This window comes from Pyricularia oryzae, chromosome 5, assembly GCF_000002495.2.
Source record: "Pyricularia oryzae 70-15 chromosome 5, whole genome shotgun sequence".
NCBI lineage: Eukaryota > Fungi > Ascomycota > Sordariomycetes > Magnaporthales > Pyriculariaceae > Pyricularia > Pyricularia oryzae.
The window spans coordinates 2,379,208-2,395,108 of record NC_017852.1 but is presented as its reverse complement, the minus strand read 5'-3'; the positions used below and the strand labels follow the sequence as shown (position 1 = coordinate 2,395,108).

The window sequence follows — 15,901 nt, the reverse complement described above, 5'->3', positions numbered from 1 at the left end:
ATGAGACGGTTGCTTGTATCCCAATTGGCTTGCTTTACTTGATTGTTTACAGGTGATTTTCTTTCTAGACTAGTGCCCTCTTTTTTTCTTCTTTATGCCTTTCATAACTTCTATTACTGATTAGGTTCTGGGAACATCAGAAATCGATTATTGCATGCAGCTGTAGCAATCTCTAGAGATTTCTCACAATAGAGAAAGGTTTTTAAGAATCTCACCCGTGAGACGGATAGCGATCGATGACCGGCAGGGCCATCACAAGCGCCACGTGCGTGCGCACCCAATACTCCGCCGAAAAAAGTCTTAGCATTCCAGCTCAATCCCTTCCCTCGCTTCGGCATCTCCCCAAAAAGCTTTTTGAGAGAGGTTTTTTTTTTCTAACGTTCAATGGGTTGTCACAGGTTTTTCGAATCATGGTTACACATCACGGCCAAATCCGGTGCCCTTGTCAATGACAAGAAGACCAAAAAAAAACTCAAAATTTCTGCATGCATGTCCTGAATAAGATGCTCTCGGCCGAGCTGCCAGCGCAAAAAGAAAAACGGAAAAACGGCCATGCTTGCTCTTCTCAACTTTGTTTCTTTGGACGGGGCTTGCGTGGGCGGAGGGGGCCATAGTCACCCACATGGGGCGAATGGGGGCTCCTTGGGGAGGGATTTCAGCTGCTGCCTTGCCTCGTCCCTACTGCCATCTTTGTTGCGACCATACTCCGTACCAAGTGCTCCGTACCCAGCTTTTGCTAGCATACCGTGGTAAGGTACCTAGAGATATGCATATACCAGGGGTCCCTTGCGCGGGTTCAGCACCCGATACCCACACATTTTTTCTTTGCTGCAGAAAAGTACCCTCACAAGCATCCTTCTCCACACGCGCCAATCGTTCGGTCCCGAACGGGCGTAGCTCCGACAGTAAAAACGGACAATGCAAAGAGAGTCTTTCGAGGACTTTTGCTCATCTTGGCGGGCCCATGATACCGTACCGTACAAAGTACAAACTCCTCTTCTCTATTCTGTAGCCTCCCCTTGTCTCTGTCTCCTCTTATCTCCCACGGGAGTAGGTCCTTTGTAAGAAGCTTGGGGGTGTCCCTTGGCGACCCACTAGAGGTAGGGTTCGGCCTTTGAAGGTGAATACGCGTATGGGATCGATCTACAAATGGTTCTTTGGACGGCATATTCCGTTTGGGTGCTATTTTTCTTAATGTGAGCACTCAGTATTTATTGGGCTTCAGAGGGACTGCAAAAGAACACTGCATATAGGAGAGACGAGACAGATTAGGCAAGAGACACGAGATAAACAGGGGGAACAAATCCACTCATAGCAAATGGAAAGGCTGTCCCATCACCAAAGGTCAATCTGGAAAGGCTGGCGAACTGGCAGCATTCGTAATGGCACAAAATGAGAAATGAGGCGCCCCGAAACCATCGGCGGATTTCCAGAACCGGTATCCCCACCACCACCAGGCCCGTCGTGATTGGTCACCGCGCATCCTTCGACAATTCACTCCAGTGTCTCCACAGCAGAAACAAGCAAGGGTGGCCACCCCTCCGGGGCAAAGGCGGATTTAAGGGAATCGTCGGCTTAGTCGGGTCTAAAATGTTGATGTACATCAGGAATCGTTCTTGGTTACCTTTGTCCAGGATTAATTCAGTCGCATGACCTTGTTGTGTAACATTTGTGCCTTGCCGTTTATCAAAAGTCCCCGTGGAGCGAGAGGCGAGGGTCCGATATGAGGCATGAGTATCCATTGCAGGCATTGCGTGGTGTGTAGATATGCCAAGATTCTATTTGTCTTCTTACGAAGGGTCATGATTCGTACTCAGTCGTACTTCGTAAATACTTTTTAGGGATTCGTGGATTCACTCAACTGCATGTTGCTAATTATAGGGGGCTCAAATGGGCGGCCAAGTTCAAAATAGCGCTAGTTGGACGCGGGCTGGTAGTTTGTAAGCTTGGTATGTTGTAGCAAGGCAAAAGCCAAGCAAGGCCGAAAGGAAATGGCCCTGCATCAACAGTCACCCTACAAACTGGCCTATCTAGGTAATTACTAAATTTGGATGGAGCGCACTTAAGCGCCCGAAGTGAAAACCCAACCCTGCATGTGGAATAACAGTTTAAAAAGTACCACGCATATTGCCCCTTTATTTGCAGTTGTCAGGCCATACGGAGTTATGGGCTATATGAGCCAACATAATTTCGGCTTTTGAAGCACGGTCATAGTCGTACCATTGCTATGGTCTCAAGGCCTCCAGATTACACGAGAAAGGTGGGGTAGCAGACAAACAGTGCGATAGCCGGCGACCCGAAGTGGGTTTCTTCTACCTTACCTAATTACCTACCTACTACCTAGAACTAATATCAAACATGAAGTAGCTTGGAGAACATTGTTAAAATTAGAATGGGCAGGCTGAAGCGTATTGCAAATGTAAATGGTATCCTGACTTTCCTGTGAAGCTTCCCAGGTAAATAAGGTACCGTATATTAGATTTAGTCTTCTTTCTGGCATCCGGAGCAAACCTGTCAAAATAATGCGACTAAAATCTAGAATTTCAGGCAACGGATAGGCAAGCAACGCAAGGTACCACCTACCGAGCAAAAAAAGTCAGTAGGAAGAAAGCTAATGCATTTCCGTAAAGTGGGGCCGCCGTCAATTGAATTGAGCCTCATGTCTACAAACGTTTGGAATCTCAGCATTGAATTTCACTTGGACTTGCTGTGTTCACCGAGCAAGCAAACGGCCTAGTCTCAATCGTCCGGAGACTGTGACAGCTACTCTATAGCATCGATATTTGAACTATGATCCTACTTAACATGCTATATGGAGCTTGGCGGAAAAGTCCTCACCTGTAAGGGCCAACGAATGCATCACCATGAATACCTTAGGACTTGGGACCACACCGGCGCCATTTTCGCTCCGCGGAACGATGGGTACTGACTGTATGGGAATGAGTCGTCGTGGTTTGGGGGCACGCTTACCAATCTGCGCTGCGCAATTCATATTTCTAGATGAGCGAGCCGCTAAAAAGACACCAATTTATCGGCGCATACGCAGATACGAAGGGAGCATAGGACTTAATGCGGGAATAGTATAATGGATGATTGCGTATAAGTAGGTATTCAGACACTGTGGTGACCCTGCAATGCTCCAAAAAAACCAAAGGTTAGGTTCATCTTAGGTTCTCACCTCATGTCGGGGAACATTAGCTTCCTTCTTTTCCCTTTCCAGCCCTACGACCTAGACTACAATTAAAAAGCAAAATCCAGCAATCCTTCTCTGACAGGGCCTTCTTTCAGGGTTCAAGGGGAGGTGAGCCGGACAGGACGAAACTCTGCTCACGTTGGGCCAGGCAGAGTTCCTTCTAATCGAGTCGTGCACCGGAAGAATGCGATGAAAAAGGTATACATGAAAGCGGCTCCTGGCCTTTGTGCGCTAGAGGGCGTGCGTGTCGCGCCAGGACCTGGGGGAGGGAACGGTCGTACATCAAGACTCGATTCAGCGATGTTTGACAGCGCCACATCTTGCCCAAGAAGTTTAATAGAAAAAAAAATCACACGGAGAACAACAACAATGCAAAAGCAGTTTGTTCCATCTTTTTGAATGGGTACTCATCCTGGTTTACGGTTTGAGGTAATCGGGGCGGCCGCCACAAATTGCATCAGCGGCAAGTAAAGTGCTCATCAAGATCAAGGATGCGTCTAGACTGCGCGCATCAAGGCACATCCAAATCCGATGAAGGAAGGGTATTTTGTTCGGTGTTGCTCTGTGTGCCCTCCCCCCTTGCTCCGTCCGGTGAAATCATACCAACGTAGACATGTGAAGTTCAGAATTAAGGTGTTTGAGAAACAAGGGACGAAAGTGTCTTGCCTCGCATGTCAGATATCCGTGCTTAGCCGCGATAACCGCACAGAATCGTGTTTTTGCTGAACCTAACCCAGGGCGCGGTCACACCGAAAAAAATCGATCCCCGAGTCAGGCAAGGTTTTGGCCTACTGTAATGTCCCCCCGCGCCTGGCTGTCAGGGCGATGCGGACAATCCCCCCAAGCTGCTTTCGGGCTTGTCACTGACTTGAGTGGGGCGTCGATCCCGTCATCATGCATTCATTAAACTTTGGCCTTCTTTTTTCCTTCCAACTCCTTTTGACGCTTGACGCGGTCCACGGCAATATCGGATTGCCAGCCAGATTCTTCTTTCTACCTATCACTTCATATTGATTTTTTGTGTCCGCTCGCTCCACCATCCTTCGGCGATATCGTCAGTAGCGCTACCGAATCTCTTCAACAATCGGATTCGCGGCTCACCAGGGGATCCAATCCTGCCAACTTTAGAGTACCTCGTGTTTAGTGACCGTCCTTCCCCCCTGTGGTCCGGTGAGGACGAAAAAGCGCACACCCCCCTCCTTTGACCGTGGTATGTTTTATGACGGGAGGCTATCAATATAGCTCATCGAGCTTCGGGTTCCTTGGTTCGGGATGACGATTGTTGACATGATGGCACTTTGTGGGCAATGCCCACTCAAGTTCGTTCGTTTCCGCCCACAGTCCGGAGGTAAAGGTTACCAAAAGGAGCTTGGACTGCGATATTAGTGCCCAGCCTTGTCCTTGGCCTACGAACGGACTTGGCATATCGTCGCTACATATCCCTTGTCGACCAACCACAGCTCACGCGGGCATATCCCTATGCGAGCGGCGTTACCCGCAGTCCTGCTTCTCGACTGGAGCTTTGCCATGTCCATCATGGCAGGAAACCGATATATTTTTGGTGGTGACAAGTACGTCTGAGCTTTCTGTCTCTTTCTGTCTCTTTTTTTTTTTTCTTCTTTGTGTGTGTTCCATGGCACCTCGCGTGGTGCCTGGCCTGGCCGAGTCTTTCTCCAATATTTGGCCTTGTAGTGCGCATGTTTGAGCCCGATGGCAGAATCTTGTCTGGTACACACTTTGAAATTCTTCCGACGACTCTCCGTTTTGCTATTCTTTTCCAACGTTTTGTCTCGAGGCCTAGACCAGTCGTACTCTGCGGTGTTCATCTCATGCCCAGACCGTTTTCTGTCGTCTGGCTGCCTACATCCTTCATCCCCATACTCAACTTCCCCATACCCCAAATTCGATACAATCCGACATTACAGTCCTTGGTTGAATCTAGCCTGTTCCAGGCCCTGAATCGTGCTGCCTATGCAAGTGCATCATACACATGTGGTTATTTCCTGTGTTATTTCCGACTATCGGATGAGCAGTGCGCAACGACGACTAATATGCTCAACTCAATCAATCCTCTGCGCTTTTCTATGCTTAGTGTGTTTTTCTCTTTAACGCCGAAGCGCGAGCGCGGAGGTTCCGTCTCCTGACTCACGCAATACACAATCCATCTCTGTGCTCCATGTTTTCTATTTCCGTCGTCAAACCCGTTCGTCGTGCAGGGAGCTAACGCAACGCCACACAGACCATGGGATGAGGCCGGGTTCACCGCCGTCGATGATCGTGTCCGCGGAGGCAGTTCAGTCTCCCACTTAATCGTCAACGCCGACCGCACGGCTGCCACCTTCAACGGCACCCTCGACACCAAGACCCTTGGTGGCGCGGGCTTTGCTTCCCAGCGCACTGTTGACCCCTTCCTAGTTGATCTGACCGGCGTTGGTGCCCTGATTGCAGATGTCGTGGTTCCTGCCGACAACAAGACGTACACTCTTACGCTAAAAAACGACATTCTGCCTACCGGACCGGATGGTCGGGAGCAGAGCACCGTCAGTTGGGAATATGACTTTGTCGCGCTGGGCGATGGCGACAAGGAGGGTGAGACGAAGCAGGTGAAGATGCCGATTGATCAGTTCAAGCCCACCTACAGAGGCCGTCCGGCAGAGGATGCGAAACTGGATCTGGCCAACATCAAGCGGATCTCCTTCATGATGAGAAGGTACGTAGAGCCATATGAAATGAGCTCAAGACCTGCAGCATTGTTGCCTCTGCTACCTGCTAACAGCGTCTCCGTAACATCTAGCTTTTTTGAAAAGCAGGATGGCGACTTCAGCCTGACCATCAAGTCACTCGCTGTTTCCCAATCCGTACAGAGTGAGAGTCCTGCTCGAATTAGCGAGGCCATCTCGGACGATGGCGACTCGAAAGGTCAGGCGAACCAAGCCCTGTCCGCGGAGAAAGAGGTGCCGATCTGGCGCCGTTGGCTATGCAACTGGTAGAAAAGTCCTACACGATGGGCTGGGGCATCACTCAAAAGTAGTGTTTGTGTGGCGTTTGTAGTTAGTTGCCCAGCCAGACACGAGCAAGCACATAGTTTCAAAGTGAAAACGGAATGAGAATTCTCAACTCTCCTTGGGTTTGGTTACGGTAGAGTAACAACCGGCAACGGTTTCTAAACGACTTTCAGGTCGGAAATGACGCCTAATGAAACAAGTTTATCTGGGTATCACAAGTAGCAAATCGAATGTAAAACATGACCAGCAAAACGTGAGCTATTCCTCCTGGTCCGAGTCGTAGCTCACCAAGGCGGGCGATGCCGTCCTGGCCAACACTTGTTGTGGTGGCTTTGGGGGATGCGCTGAAGTTCTGGTAGCTTCGTCGCTGCTGGAATCTGCGAGAGGATCCCGCTTTCGCTTCAGTCCAGGTATGATACGTTGTCTTTTGGATTTTTCGCTCCAAAGACCTTCTAGGAATGGATCCGTGGCTGTCCTTTGGTTCATGGCAATCGCGCCAATAAGACCCTCTCGTGTCTTTTCTTTGGAAATCTCCGCCTTGAGCATCCGAGGCTTCTCCCGCCGTGGCGTTTCACCCGTATCGGCAATCTTGCCTTTCTCTTTGGGTTTTGAGTACTGTGCTGGGCTTGCAGAACGTCCTGACTCCCCGAAAAGTGGCTTGCTCATGGCCATCTCAGCGGCGTCCCGGGCTCCGTCCCGGGCTCCGTCGGTACTGCCATAATCCATCAGAGCGGCGAGTCGCCTGTCATAGTCGGTCTCCGGACCAAGAACAACCTGGTCCCCCAGGCTCATCTTATCCTTCAGGGCCTCGTCGCTGACGGCGATGGCTTCCCGTTCCTTGCGCCCTGCACGAAATGCATTTCGCAATTCCGAGTTGCGCGAATACGGGTCGTCCCACGCCCGAGCCGACACGTCAACCAGCTCCTCGACGCGGCTCGTCGAGCGGGCGAGAGCCGCCCTGTCTGCAATGGTCTTTTCCAACTTTGCAAATGCGGCCTCCCTGGCCTTCTCGTCCTTGACCTCGCCCCTGGCCTCGTCGATGGACGCCAGGCTCGCCCTCGCCAGATCCGCTGCCGACACCAGACTCTCGCCCTCCTGACTCCTCATACCAGGCTCCCTCCGCCTGCCGCCGCTGACGACGACGTAATCTGTATTTTGGGGATCCGTGCGGATCTCAATGTCGCCGCCGCATGCGGGATGCTTGATCGCAAAGGAGAAGATTGGCGTGCTGTGGTAGTTGCCGACACGGCGCTTGATGGCGTTGAAGCGTACGCCCTGGCCTATGAGGGTCTCCTGGGGGCAGCCCTCGCACCAGACGGGGAAGGGCATCTCGAAGCGGACCGTGAGGGCGCCGCCGCCGTGACGGGCGCGGGATCCCTGGGGGTGCTTGCCATGCAGCTTGTTTCCGGTGATGGTGCCTTCGACGTCCGGTGGGACGTAACGTCCCATGTTGAAGCCCTGCATCTTGAGTGAAGAGTTTTATAGGACATCGATGGTGGCGTAGGTGTTTCGCTTATGTAGGCGGACGGGGCCGTGTCGTGATTTCCAGCTGACGTCGAGGGTATGCCTGTGATGTTCGAGATTTTTGCGACTCTCATGGGGACTTCTGCTTGTCCAGATCAAGTATCACAGTATTCTATGCAGCAGCGTGCGATGTCCAGTAAGAGGAGGGATAAGTTGGTACCCATGCTGCGTACTTCATGACGATGAACATATACATAAATTGGCGCGCGTAGATTAGAGTTGGCACAGCTTCGACACGTTAGCGCCTTAAACGTATGGCCTTTTGAGGCCCCGCCCCCACAAGTCTAATGCTGAGGACCAATCATATTTGAAGACTAGTATCCACTATGACACCTAAAGCGAGGCGTGCAGCAGTCGCGCCAGGTCTCAATTCCAAGACGCGGCGCATTGCATTTGCGCGAACTTTTGATTGAGAATTTGAGAATTGCCCAAAGCAAACCCAAACATCGCAGCGTCACAGCAACCCCAACCGCAAACGAGGTCTCCCTCAATAATGCGAAGCAGACACAAGGATTCCAGCACACAATGCACATAATCAAGCCTTCATGGCTTAGCCATAGTGGTAGGTCTGATTTGGCACAAAAAGCTTGGTGGTCAAGCTCGTTGCGATGATACCATTCGACGCCCTAGGCACTGACTTGCAACACACAAACTAACCTAAACAACCCATCACAGGCGAACAAAAGGATTTTGAGGTCTACAGCTGCCACATCTCCCCCGATGGCTCGAGATTGGCCACTGCGGGAGGCGATGGTCACGTCAGGGTTTGGTCCACCGAAGCTATCTACAACGCCGACAATGAGAGCTTCAGAAAACCAAGGCAGCTCTGCCACATGAGCCACCACCTGGGAACCATCCACTCGGTGCGCTTCTCTCCTAACGGTCGATACCTCGCATCCGGCGCCGACGACAAGATCATATGCATATATCAGCTCGATAGTAACCCCCCGTCCCACACGGCAACGTTTGGTACGAACACCCGGAGACAACGACCCAGAGACCATGCCGCTATGTAGCATACATGCCCATACTAATCCTCAACCGCTCATAGGTACCAATGAGCCACCGCCTATTGAGAACTGGAAGACATACAAGCGCCTTGTTGGACACGAGAACGATGTGCAGGACATAGCATGGTCTTATGACTCCTCAATCCTTGTGTCCGTCGGCCTGGACTCCAAGGTTGTCGTCTGGTCTGGGCACACCTTTGAGAAGCTCAAGACGCTGGCAGTGCATCAGAGCCATGTCAAAGGCATTACCTTTGATCCCGCAAACAAATTCTTTGCTACCGCCAGCGACGACCGCACCATCAAGATATTCCGATTTACGCCGCCCGCCCCGAATGCGACGCAGCACGACATGGTTAACAACTTTGTGCTCGAGACCACGATTAACACTCCGTTCAAGAGCTCACCTCTTACCACGTATTTCAGGAGGTGCTCATGGTCACCAGATGGTAACCACATAGCAGCCGCAAATGCCGTCAACGGTCCCGTCAGTTCCGTAGCCATCATAGAACGAGGCAGCTGGCTGTCGGAGATCAACCTGATCGGTCACGAGGGGCCTACCGAGGTCACTCAGTTCTCACCACGGCTGTTTCACACCACGGATCCCGCCCTTGCGAATGGCAATAGTAATGGGAGCAGCAACCTGGTGACGGTTATAGCATCAGCAGGCCAGGACAAAACGCTCAGCATCTGGAACACTAATACCTCCAGACCTCTCGTCATCCTCCAGGACCTGGCATCAAAGTCGATTGCGGATTTGTCATGGACGCCAGACGGCCAGGTTTTGTTTGTTTGCAGTCTCGATGGCGGCATATATGCCCTCAAGTTTGAGGAGGGCGAGCTTGGCTGGGTGGCGACAGCTGAGGAGAACGACAAGGCTCTACAAAAGTACAGCAGCTCGAAGAAGGGTGCCGGCACCGCTGAGGACATTGAGAGCTTGAATCTCGAGAACCAAAGCAAGGCTGGAGAGTTACGAGGTGCAGAGAATCGCATGGGAGCACTTATGGGCGATGCCCTCGTGTCGGAAACGAGCGGCGCATCTCCTGCCGCTGCCACACCTGCTACTAACGGGGTAAAAGCAGCGAACGGTGACGTGAATGGTGACTCAACTACTAATAACGGCGAGAAAGACAAGGACAAGGACAAGGAAAAGGAAAAGGAAAAGGAGAAAGACAAGGACAAGGATAAAGACAAGGACGCTTCCAACGAAGGCGACCAGGCAGAGGAGAGCGAGGCAAAGAAGGCAGAGCGTATAGCTGCGCTCAAGTCTCGAGTCACAATCACCAAGGACGGCAAGAAGAGGGTCGCGCCCATGTTGGTATCCTCTTCAGGTACAGGAACTTCATCCCTACCACAGTCCCACCTCGTTGGTAAAAGTTCGACGAAAGCCGCACAAGCCGACGCACCACAGGCTATCCTGGATCTCACCCAGCCTTTTGATGGCTTGCCCAAAGGAGGCTTAGCATCGATGCTACTGGGCAACAAGCGGAAAGCAGCTGTGCTGGAGGAGGACTACGAAGAAGATACGACCACCAAGAAGCCTCACAATGGGCCGGTTCCTGTCCTCGTAAATGGCGTCGAAGGAACCGAACCAGCGCAGCTTAAGGAGCCGGCCGATGGTGTGGTTCCTACTCCCGAAGTATTGCGACCCGCTGTTTTGAGTTCCTCGATCACGTACTCCCAGGTCCGGCTTGGAGTTCCCAAGGTTAGGTCGCACATATTGCGACCCCTGGAAAGGGGCGTGCTTCAGGACGAAACTACCCTTGAGGATGCAACCAAGGTTCCTGAGAACATCATATTCGAGGCGAGGAACCCTGTCGCATCCCGTGACCCGTCTCATGTAACGGCCACAAAACGCGGATTGCTTCTATGGCATGACTTCCTTCCCAAGGCTGTCATGCTCCTTACTGGCAACAAGAACTTTTGGGCAGCAGCGTGCGAAGATGGTACGTTGTATGTGTGGTCTCCCGCTGGCAGGCGGTTGCTTAGCGCAGTCGTTCTCTCGTCACAGCCCGTGATCTTAGAAAGCCGCGGGTATTGGTTGTTGTGCATCACGGCCGTTGGTCTCGTTCACGTATACAACGTCAAGACCTTCACATCACCATTCCCGCCAGTGTCCCTGGCGCCGATCCTGGATATAGCCATACACACCCTCAGTCCACATGGCCCAACGCCTGGACTTGGCGTGACCTCTGCCCACTTGAATTCCGAGGGCATGGTGGTCGTCACATTGAGTAACGGAGACGGCTTCCTCTATTCACCGACTATGTACTCGTGGCAGCGACTCTCTGAAACCTGGTGGGCTGTCGGAAGCCAGTACTGGAACAGCAATGACAGTTCTATCAGTGCCCTTCAGACGACCGCCGTGGGTCCCAACGAAGCACCTGCGCCTAAGTCGCAGGATGGCGTGTCGGTCTCAGCAGGCATCATACCCTTCCTGGAGCGTCATACAACGAACGAGTTCTTGTTGCGCGGCCGGGCTTACACTCTGCAGCGTCTTATCAAGACTCTCCTCAGCCGTGAAGGGTTTGAGGGATTCGAGAGCAGTGTCAGCATTGCACATCTCGAGAACCGCATCGCCGGTGCACTGCAGCTCGGCTCCAAGGATGAGTTCAGGCTGTACCTCTTTATGTACGCGAAGCGGATAGGTGCTGAGGGTCTCAGGGGCAAGGTGGAGGAGCTTCTTAATTCGCTTGTCGGTGGAGTTTTGCAGAGGCGGGTAGACGGAAAAGAGGAGGCTGAGGGCTGGGGCTGGTATGGGAAGGGTGAGCTCTGCGGGTGGGATCGGAGAGAGCTTCTCAAGGGTGTTGTCATGATCCTGGGTAAGTTCTTGTCTCTGGAAGTCATTATACCATCTATCATTTTTACTGACAAGGTCTTGCGACGTTACAGGCAAGTTCAGGGAGCTCCAACGCTTAACAGTCCAGTATGCGCGCCTCCTCGGGCTTACTGCCGATGGTGATGACGACGACGACGACGACAACGCCATGTCTATTGAGCAGTGAAGCCGCTTGCTCATCTTCCCTCCTGCATGCAGCCCATCTCTCTGGCGTACTACCGATGGCTTGCGCTTATGGTACCAAGGCTTGTCGTTGTTGGTAAATGAGGTCTGAAGGGCGCTCCGGGTAATCTTGTTTTGTTTTTGTTTTTTCTGTTTACTCCTAATCCTTTTGGGGGATGGCATTTGTTGGTCTGGACATGTTCGGCGTTTCACGGAGTAAAGCGACAAAGATGCTTGGGATGACTTTTGACAAAATCGACTTGCGAGTTGTATTGGCTTTGAGGACCGTTGCGACGATTGGTACCTACCTCCCCGTTAGTGGGTGGTTTTGGGGTCATTGTATATCAATGTATATGTAACCAGGCTATGAGATGGTTTTATGGCCGTGGTCTGTTGTCACTATGCCACCATACTTTTTTTTTTTTCCTTCCCTGTTTTGCTCTCAGGATGTCCTCATTGCAACTGGAAATACCATCCAGTTGTGGGATCTGCGACAGTCAAAGAGGGTGCTTGGTCCTGCTTCCTCTGACGCATAGTGCGAGGAAGGCGCTGTGATATATGTCTGGTCATAAGCGCTTGACAATGAGACAAGCAGGCAAGTAATGGGTCCAAACCTCGTAATAGACGGCTTCAGGCAGTGACTATGGGATGTTCCGCCCTTGGCTGACCGACGGTTGAGTGAAGTTACGAGCTAATAGCCGCTTCTTCAGTTGGCCAGTATCCCCCACGTTTCCCCTGCAAAATCTACATGGGTAGGGTACGTAGCATGGCGCACGGGAGATAGAGGTCCAAAAGTCTTGCACGATGTCTCGTGCATTGGATTATGACATAGTGCTCTCATGAGGTTATTCTAACGGCGGTTCTCACTGTGGCCCTATCATCACATTCGTTTTATACCATCACGCTCGCTTTATACTTTGACTACTCGGGGCCAACTGCCCATTACACTCGTTTTACTAGCCGAGAACCTGGCTGGAACATACTCAGATGTCACCAAATAATCTCCCCAACCTTGAGATGGCGAGAAAGAAGCTCATCGCAAGGCTAATGCGGTCAAGCAAAGCTGATTTCCGGATCACTTATTGTAGGTGGTTCTCGGAATCCAGGTTTATGTTCAGGAAACAGCACCACTAGGTATCTTTGGTCTTGACTGCTGACCTAGTTGAACCTTTGACAGACCTTTACATGGACCCCAGTCTCGCCGCTGAGACCAGCAAGCTCCTCACCCGAGCCTTCAACGATCCAACCACGAAGGGGAAATTCCGCGAGGTCAGGACAGAAGGAGTTGGCATCTCAAGCCAGGAGCCTATAGACCTCGTGGCCCTCGAGGTTAGTTTGCTTCCTACACTTGAGGTTCTCGTTGAAGCCCTTTTTCCCCGGTACCCACATCTCTGACACATACATCACTGCAGATCGACGCCACGGCCATCCCAGTAGCCTGCGGCCGCGCCGGGATCCTAGCCGAGAACCGAGCGGTACGCAAGTTCTGCACCGACACGTACCAGCTCCTCCACAACCCGGCGTTTGTCAACCGCGCCCTGGGACTGCCCACCACCGCCCCGCTGCCGTGGACGCACCTGCGCATCCGGCGGACCGACGTCGGGCCCCAGGACCCCTGCTATACGGACAAGTACTACCTCCCGCAGGCCTGGTGGCCGTGGATCGCCGGCCCGCCCTCGGCGCACCCCACGGCCGCCCCGGGAATGGCGTGCTTCAGGATCCTGGCCCAGGCTGCGACCTGCTGCGTAGCGTCGGGGCCGTCCCTTTCGCCGGTGCTGTTTGAGCAGCCCTGGTGTCTGGGCGCGTACGGCGTCGTGCTGACGAGGATGATTGGCAGGTTCTCGCGTGGCGCGGATGAGCTCTACCGTGAGATTGACGACGTCTTCGGTGCGGTTGCGGGTGAGGTGTCTGACGGCCACCAAGTGGCAGACCTGATCTATAGCTTGAGCCGGGAGATGCAAAACATCGTAGCGGTCCTGCGCAGGAAGCACTGGGACTACTTTGGTCAGCCGTCGCGGAGCTGTCGGCTGCGCAGCAGGTACAACGTTTGGATAGGCGGCAGGCGTCACGATGCGAGGAGGGTTTTTGAGAGACAGCTCCTTGAAGGTGAGCAGGAAGCTGTCTTTTGCTCTCTACCTCACGTTGCCTGCGATACAAACATGCCCAGACTAACATGTATACCCCTTGATCATGTAACAGTCCAGCAAAGCATGACAGCGGCAACCACCACCCTCCGCACCCTGGCCATGACGACCCGCCTGTCCAGTCCAGACGGCAAGTTACCTGCAGGCCTCTCGTCGGTACTGGCCGCGACACGGGTCAAGACGATGACGCCGGCCGAGCGGCAGGCAGTGCTGGCGTTTGTGGCGCGAGCCTGGTGCGGCGACGACGACACGGGCGACTGCCCGCCCTCAACAGCAGCGCCCGACCACTACAGCAGTCACCCACAACCGCATCGCTCCGAGACGATGGTGCGAGACGCTTTGGTCCGCGGCGCACGGCGCTGGGCGGGCGAGCACGACGAGGCGCGGCGGCACCTACGTGGCCTGCTCGGCATATGGTGGGACGTGGAGGCCTGGCTGGACCCCTCGGCGGTGAACAACGACAACCGGGCCACGGTCGAGGGGGCGCTGGCGCCGCCGGCGTGGGCGGGGTTAGCGGAGCGGAGCGGCTTCGGTCGGCCCGGGTTGGTGCTGAGCTGTGCGGAAGCGTCACGGTCGGTGGTCCACGTGCCATTTCCGGGAACCGAGGTTGGGGAGAAGGACGAGGAGGACGAGGAGTCGGACAAGGATGACAGCACTCTGTGCGGCTCCTCGGATCAAGAACCGCAGTCGTGCAACTGGAGGATCGTCTCGGGGGAGCACGAGGGGGTGCCGCCGAGCTGGGTGCGACGGGCGCGCGAGATGCGCGGGATGCAATGGGTCATGATATGAAACAGCGACTGTCTTGACGCTACATTGTATGTACTATACTCTGTGTTTGCTTCCCTCCCTTCTATTCAGTTCATTCATTGGCATTTCATCTCCTTGGGACAATCGTGAATCGGAGCACGAGTTTTTAGCAGTATTGCTAGCCTTGGTCATGAGCCCTTTCAAGCAACCTGTGCGTTTCCATATGCTGAACACCGGCTTCTGGGCAAATCGTGCATGACCAAGAATATTGCAAACAAACGCATCTCCGGGAAATAAGTGTGACGTTTGTTGTTGTCTTGGCCCGACCGAGCACCTCGTCTCACTCGACCACGGAACAGTGCACACTCAAGCGCACCAACTGGGAACCTTCGCACCGCTGGGTTTCAAACGACCAGGAAATGACTACAAAAGTCCCCATTTGGGAGACATTAACATGGGAGGTAAGGCTACGTCGATATGAGGGGGAAAAAAAAAAAAAAAAAAGACGCAACAGGCTCCCGGTCGCAATATTCCGTGGGAAATGAGGCTCACACTTCTGCTCGGGCGGAAAAAAAACCCAGGTCCTTTTTTTGTTTGATTTCAAGGGACACTGTAATTGGATATATATTTTTGTCTGGTCATCTTTATTGAATTTTTTTTCTCCCTTTCCAGGGCGCAGGGGTTAAAAAGAGACCGGGCCAGGGGTAGGGCGGGCGGTAGCCCCTTGGGGAAAGACAGCTTAGGCTGCAGCTTCTGTGAAATTAGACTTGAATTTGATTACTGCCGGTGTCATCCCATCATGTAACACAAATAGGATTCAAGTGGGATTAGGAAGTACCGTAATAGGGGAAGTAAGCTGCCTAGAGAAAATTTAGCAAATGCAGACTAGCATTCGGTGATTGAGCTATGAATCGACTTGCGCACATGGCAATAAATAGATAGATAGATGGTGAAGAAAAAAAAAACAGACCGCATCGCAAAGAAAAGAAATGCCAATATCAAAGATCGTCGTCATCTATAGTAGACCTTTTGTGAAACTAATTTTGCAGATCAATGACCGTGCTGAACACGAACAAAAAAACGATTAGGACCAATGTTTTCAGGACTGGCACATGATGGTGCGACGCATGGAATCGATACCGGGTTCGTAGTTTTTGGCAACCCACCCATTCAATGTACCCCGTGGTCATGGAGTGATTGGTCCATTGGTCGAATGACCAGGACAACCGCCAAGTGACGCCAATGGAAACGACAGTGAATGATTGGCTGTTTTGATGCAT

At 52.7% G+C, this 15,901-nt stretch overlaps 6 protein-coding genes across 6 annotated transcripts; 3 read left to right on the top strand and 3 right to left on the bottom strand.

Annotated features, from left to right (window-relative positions):
• Positions 1–300: 300 nt before the first annotated feature.
• On the bottom strand, positions 301–818 carry MGG_17419 (uncharacterized protein; the record flags this gene model as incomplete). The annotated part of the gene is made up of 3 exons (XM_003718406.1): positions 301–350; positions 623–736; positions 815–818. The coding sequence occupies 3 exons, from the start codon at positions 816–818 to the stop codon at positions 301–303; spliced, it is 168 nt and encodes a 55-aa protein (XP_003718454.1).
• A 517-nt stretch (positions 819–1,335) lies between these two features.
• On the bottom strand, positions 1,336–1,751 carry MGG_17418 (uncharacterized protein; the record flags this gene model as incomplete). Its single annotated transcript, XM_003718405.1, has 2 exons — positions 1,336–1,484; positions 1,625–1,751. 2 exons carry the CDS (start codon positions 1,749–1,751, stop codon positions 1,336–1,338), a joined length of 276 nt encoding a protein of 91 aa, XP_003718453.1.
• Positions 1,752–3,978: 2,227 nt separating this feature from the next.
• MGG_00588 (CIA30 family protein) lies at positions 3,979–6,410 on the top strand. Its single transcript, XM_003718404.1, has 4 exons — positions 3,979–4,403; positions 4,535–4,764; positions 5,433–5,903; positions 5,988–6,410. The coding sequence occupies exons 2-4, from the start codon at positions 4,673–4,675 to the stop codon at positions 6,181–6,183; spliced, it is 759 nt and encodes a 252-aa protein (XP_003718452.1). The 5' UTR covers positions 3,979–4,403; positions 4,535–4,672; the 3' UTR covers positions 6,184–6,410.
• On the bottom strand, positions 6,134–7,926 carry MGG_00589 (coiled-coil domain-containing protein 130). The gene has a single exon (XM_003718403.1). The coding sequence runs from the start codon at positions 7,660–7,662 to the stop codon at positions 6,457–6,459; it is 1,206 nt and encodes a 401-aa protein (XP_003718451.1). The 5' UTR covers positions 7,663–7,926; the 3' UTR covers positions 6,134–6,456.
• A 184-nt stretch (positions 7,927–8,110) lies between these two features.
• Positions 8,111–12,164, top strand: MGG_00590 (HIR1). Its single transcript, XM_003718402.1, has 4 exons — positions 8,111–8,284; positions 8,398–8,691; positions 8,774–11,551; positions 11,622–12,164. Exons 1-4 carry the CDS (start codon positions 8,248–8,250, stop codon positions 11,732–11,734), a joined length of 3,222 nt encoding a protein of 1,073 aa, XP_003718450.1. The 5' UTR covers positions 8,111–8,247; the 3' UTR covers positions 11,735–12,164.
• Positions 12,165–12,478: 314 nt separating this feature from the next.
• Positions 12,479–14,663, top strand: MGG_00591 (uncharacterized protein; the record flags this gene model as incomplete). Its single annotated transcript, XM_003718401.1, has 5 exons — positions 12,479–12,487; positions 12,691–12,814; positions 12,908–13,059; positions 13,143–13,836; positions 13,930–14,663. The coding sequence occupies 5 exons, from the start codon at positions 12,479–12,481 to the stop codon at positions 14,661–14,663; spliced, it is 1,713 nt and encodes a 570-aa protein (XP_003718449.1).
• Between the last annotated feature and the right edge of the window lie 1,238 nt (positions 14,664–15,901).